The sequence below is a fragment of the Trachymyrmex septentrionalis genome, unplaced genomic scaffold (assembly GCF_001594115.1).
Source record: "Trachymyrmex septentrionalis isolate Tsep2-gDNA-1 unplaced genomic scaffold, Tsep1.0 scaffold108, whole genome shotgun sequence".
Lineage (NCBI taxonomy): Eukaryota > Metazoa > Arthropoda > Insecta > Hymenoptera > Formicidae > Trachymyrmex > Trachymyrmex septentrionalis.
The window spans coordinates 866676-872675 of record NW_017304207.1 but is presented as its reverse complement, the minus strand read 5'-3'; the positions used below and the strand labels follow the sequence as shown (position 1 = coordinate 872675).

At 30.1% G+C, this 6000-nt stretch overlaps 1 protein-coding gene across 5 annotated transcripts in view; it reads right to left on the bottom strand.

The window, feature by feature from the left end:
* Positions 1-57: 57 nt before the first annotated feature.
* LOC108747604 (protein Skeletor, isoforms B/C) overlaps positions 58-6000 on the bottom strand; it is a 74645-nt gene continuing 68702 nt past the window's right edge. For all 5 annotated transcript variants that reach the window (XM_018485206.1, XM_018485215.1, XM_018485188.1 and 2 more), the window contains exons 6-11: positions 5025-5205; positions 3927-4287; positions 2030-2350; positions 983-1106; positions 544-835; positions 58-398 (exon numbers count right to left, since the gene is read on the bottom strand). In XM_018485206.1, coding sequence (XP_018340708.1) covers positions 261-398; positions 544-835; positions 983-1106; positions 2030-2350; positions 3927-4287; positions 5025-5205 — 1417 coding nt within the window. In that variant the 3' untranslated portion in view covers positions 58-260. The remainder of the gene's footprint in view (positions 399-543; positions 836-982; positions 1107-2029; positions 2351-3926; positions 4288-5024; positions 5206-6000) is intronic.

Sequence of the window (6000 nt, the reverse complement as noted above, 5' to 3'; positions counted from 1 at the left end):
TATATATATATATATATGTATCTCATATGTATATAATATGAAATATTGAATCTGGTAGGTCTTAAAAATATTTTGCTAATCTTTTACCTTAGAATAGATCTTACATACTAAATACTTTCGTACAACCTTGTATGTGTTTTGCCGATTTAACAATCGTATATTGTTGTATAGCTTTCGTAATTATTTTAAATCGATCAGTTTTCGTCGTCATCTTTGTCTTCTATTATTTGTTCCGCATTGAAAGAAGGAAATGCAACGATTCATCTTGAGAAAAGAAGTGCGATAATGGCCACAAACGTCGTAAACGTAGGCAGAACGTGACTGATGCCGTTAATGTTTCTCTGCGATCCCGGGTCGACAACATGAATCTTCCAGCCCAGATGTTTGTGCGTGAAACACTGAAGAAAAAGTTGTATGATAAAAAGTTTGATATTTGAAATCTCTCAGAAGTCTAATAAATTTTAATTTTAGATTGTTTACTAAAATAATTTGTATCTTCGCAAATAGTTATTTGATTTTTGGTTTTTCCCTAATAAGTTATACCTGATAATATACTAAGTCTGGCGTATCCTCTTTCACAGTCCATACGAGCTTGGCAGGTTCGCCCATGTCGCATTTAAGTTCGAGCGTTTCGAAGAAGCTCTTGAATGTCTTGTAATCATCCGCGTTATTCACTATAAGACGAGTCCATTCGCAATAACGGCCGGCTGCAGTTGCGCGGAAATATCCATCGGAATCGTACTCTGCGCCAGCAAATACCGTTTCCTCCGTTTGTTTCCCTATATTTTGTCCGAGACCACCCTCCGGACTGTCAGTTATATAGAACGGATGATACCTATATCAAAGGCATAAGAATGTTTCATAATAATGTATTTTTCAACGTCTTATTGGGAATATTATATAGCGATCTTGATTCAATTTTGTCCTGTATGTATGCACTTTGAAGGGTATATATTATCATAAAGATGAGAATACGACTCACCTAGCGGGATTGGCAGGATCGTCTCCACCCTCCACGATGAAGGTATAAGTTTTTCCTCGCTCCACAATGATCTCCGGGATCAGTAAATCATTGATATACCATGCGATGCCCCAAGAAGGTGTACCTATAAATTGCAATAAGAATCACTGATCTCGATCTCGATCTTAAACTACTTTTATTATTTTAAAGTTAAAAAAGCACAAACCGTTCAAGATTATCACAATACTAATATCATTGGACATTATTGTTTTACGTAATGGTAGAATAAAAAATGTATCTGTAAATTTATCGATATGACAGATATTATTTTCATAATAAGATACTATCTTTTGAACACTTGTTGTAACGGTAAGTACGCAAATAAATAAGTTAGTAAAATATTCAAAAAATGCCTTCAAACAATTTATTTTCAATTATAACTAACCGTTATGTTTAAATAAACCTTCAATGTTTATTTACATACCGTGATACACTTGAACAATTAGCGGTATACCAACAAGAAGAAAAGACACGAAATTATTCTAAGAGTGCCTTGAAACAATTTATTTTTTTCATTACATTCAACTATTTTCCATTATTGACCTTGCGTAACCTTGAATAACCTTCAATTATAGGTCATTGTATTCGTCTTAAAATTAAATTCTTTATCAGAATGTAAATAAAAAAACATATCATTCCATTTAAAAAAACAGATTTAACCTTTGCCTATCCTTTACGCCTCCACCTACAAAACAATTATTGACATCACTCCTCGAAATCAAGTAACTTTTGTTTGACATTTCTTCTTCTATTGTTAAAAACAAGCGAATTATTCAGATGACCTGTTTTAAATCCCCCTCTCTGTACATATATATATATATATATATATATATATATATATATATATATATAGATATAGTTTTTAATTAAGTTTCAAATATTGTTTATCAAGTAATTTATAAATAATTTATAGTAATTTTTTGTTTGCATTTAGCGTAAGAGTGTAAGATTTTACTTAATAAATGATAATAACAAGTTAAATGTAATTCAGCCACAACATGTTGATACCTGTGATTCGTGAATATCCTCTTTTTGCACCAGTCGGCCCAATCCTTGCATTGAAAATATTTTTATCATTGATGACAGCCGGCGTCCAGGGTTCAAGATCAGGAGCATCCGGAATATTGTACAGGGAATTTGTACATTCGTGAACATTTCTCGACGTAAAATCGATACGAATATCCTCAGTGGTCTTGTCGAATCTCTCATGAGCATTGGCTTCGCCTCGCGCATTCAGAGATCCGATGGCAGCGATCACGCTTGTTTCTCTTTCCGGAATCATTCTGTCCTTCTCTGGCTCGTTAGTCCTTAGCGGACGTGTATACGTAACTGTAAATTGAAATAAATCGTATATCAATAATAATTCCTCGTTTCGTATACTTTAGTTAACTCAATGATAATTACAAAATAATCAAAGGAGCATATAGTCACGCGTAGAATCGTTTCTTAGAGTAAAATCATATACAATATATTAAAATTCTTATATTAAAATTCTTTAAAAATATAAATTCAACCAAAAATATGAATTCAAGCAATAAATGTTTCGACCAAGATTAAGCCATCTTATGTCATATAATTAAAATTTGATATATAAATTAATAGAAAATTACATAGTTGTCAAGATCTTAAAATAATCATAAACAAAAAAGCAGTAATAATAATTCTCCTTTTCAAATTATACTTTAATTAACTTTATATAACAAACATAATTCAAATTATATAAATACATCTAGAAATAGTTTTTAGTTCTTACATTAAAAACCGCAAATACTTATGGAAATTTTAAATAAATTTTCAATTATAAAATTTCTATATATTTATCCATTAAAAATTTTTCATGCACGAATATGTATAAATATGTATAAATGTGTATAAATATGTATAAACATACATAAATATTTATAAATATGCATAATCATATATGCATAATCGTATATGAAATATGTTCATACATCCCTCTTTCTTTTGCAAAAGTATTTGTAGTGTAGAAATAATAATAGTGTAGAAATAATAATAGTAATGTGTGAAAAACATTAAAAATAATTAAAAGGACAATTTTCGCACTATTTATTAAAAAAAAAAATCAAATTTGAAGAAAGAAAAAAATTACTTATGTATAATTATATATAAAATTATGCATAATTGTGTATGAGCAATTTTTTTTTACATTTGTTCAAACTTATTTTTTTTCTAAAACGAACAATGCGAAAATTATCCTTTTAATTATTTTTTACACATAATGTTTTCACACATTACTATTATCATTTCTATTATACTAAAAAGTAATTTTACAAAAAGAGGGATATATAAACATGTATGGACATATTTCATGTATGATTATACATATTTATGAATATTTATGTATGTTTATATATATTTATACATATTCATGCATGAAAAATTTTTTACCTAATACGTTATTTTGCACTCTAATTACTTACGAAATAATAATTAAATTATTATATAAAAAAATTATTCATAAATTTTTTTTATATAACTGATTTATACATATACCTATAGTTGTATAAACATAAGCAAATGCATTTTTATAAGACTAACATTGTCTAATTGTAAGTGATATGAAGAGTAAAATTGCTAAGGAATTGCCAGGGAATAAAGCAATTAGCTGTGTATTTCTTCCGTTAACGCGCGCGTTCGTAACGTATAGGACACTCAAGTAAAACAATAGGTCTCAATTCAAATAACATTTTATATTGCATAAGATATCGAAAAGATGTTTTATGTATTTTATGCAATATGCAAATTATCTCTCAATAATATCAAAATAACATTAAAATATGCAAGAATTGTGACTGATCAAAGAGAGATTTTAATAATCATTTTAAAGACATTTTAACGATTTTGATGTTTTATGACTTTTTGTTCTATTTGAATAAAGACGTACCCGTTGTTATGCCATTCTGTCTTTCTCCATGCACAAGTATTGCATCGTTCCTTCCACCGATTCTCTGATCCGGGCATACACCCCTCTTGCCGTCACACTGAGATATGTCCGTCATGTAGTAATCCTCGGCGATAAACTTGCCAGTTTTATTATTGTATCCGATCACGACGACGTCGCCGCCGATCATCTCGGCCTTGCCATCCCGACCTGACAATCCAAATGCCACGTATTGATCCTCCTCAATGCGTCCTGAGATCCGAATCTGCACGTCCTCACCCTGCAGCTGCCACTGCACTTGAACACGGCCATCCAACATTTCTTTGCAATTGGTCACCTGCCTAGGTGCCGGTGTGCTGCTTGTCTGAAAAAAATAAAGGTTGCACCTGTGATCTCACTACGGGAGATTGTCGTCCATGCGACAAAATCGTGCATCGATCGCGTTCTACTTACTGGATTGTACCACCACGGCGGCTATTCCATTTGAAAATAACGACGTCATTAAGAATAAAAAAATATGCAGCGATTGAATTTAAACGATAACATCCAGTAAACATCAATTATAATAACAATAAAATATCCAAACAATATGCGTAATCTAAAAAATTTTGTAAAGACATATCATAAAGACATCTTTTATATATATCTAAAAGGCATCATAAAGATCCTTTAGACATGTTAGATAACATTAATGTTATGTTATTACCTATTGATTGATGCTTACTGGAAAATGTGCTAATAGTTTCATTATATTATCAGAAAGACAGAATTGAGAGCTCTTCGAGATAAAATTTATCTTGTTTTTAATTATATTTAGCTTTTAAGAAAATATGCTTAAAAATAACTAAAGCAAGACTTATTGGAACAATTTCTATTAAATCTAAAACATTAGCGACTACATATTTTGTTATATAAAGACGCAAACGTCCCTCTTAACAGTACATTCAATTCATCTCTATTAAAGCGAAGCTTTTCATCGTGTATATCAAAGAGTAAAGTAGAGTACATTATTATTTTACAGTAAACGTTAATGAGGGTACATAAGGCACGAAAGTTTGGATCGTATCAGACCGGCAGATTGGAGAACTCATTTTGGTTTACCGTAATTTTCGTTTGGCCAAGAGCTGGTGGAACATCGAGGTCCTTTGGAATTAGAACATGCCCGAAATTGTGTCTGTATTCAACGCACCACACCGCGAGCCAGTTGATGTCGTACACCGTCAAGTTCCCCGGTAAGACGATTTCAATGTCCTCTCCTTGGTACCCTCTTAATGGTACTAAACTGTCGGTGGATCAGATAAGATTAATAATCGTCTCGTTAAATTAAATAAAACGTTTTATATTAAAAAAGCAAATTACTTTTTTAGATAGAAAAACAGACGGTATTCGGAAACTTATTTGAAAAAATTACTAAATAAATTTGTTTGAATTTTATATATATAATTGTAATTATATGTAACAATTATACAGGATGTCTGACAACTATTATTTCTGGATTTTTTTAAATATTCTAAGACAAAAATTTTAAAACGAAAATATCGAGGTTATAATAGTTTTCGAATTACACATATCTTTAACCAATTATAATTCAAAAATTATTGTAACCTCGACATTTTTGTATCAGGATTTTCGTCTCAAAATTACCTCAAAAATATAGTTCTTAAGAGGAAATACGGTAATTGTGAAACATCCTGTATAATAAAAGAAAATTCATTTTTCATTTTTTACGCGGAAATGATGTTACGGCATTCATATTGCTCCTTCTGCAATTCGTGCATGCCTCTGATTGCGTGATTCATATATTCGTATATTATACAATAATCTATTGTAATATGAAAAATAAAAAAATTGTTTTGTAGAATAACATTCTAATTATAGTTCTCCTTGAGCCAAATTTTTTATTTTGAAAATCTATATTTTTTTAAGTCATTTTAAAAAAGAAATGGGCATTTTTTATTAAAATCCACTTCCTCCATTTTATAAAAATAAAATTAAAACAAAAATTTTAAAAATGGCTTGGGAGACTATAGAGAATTAGGAATATCTAAATTTTCATTTCAAAATATTAAAATATGGT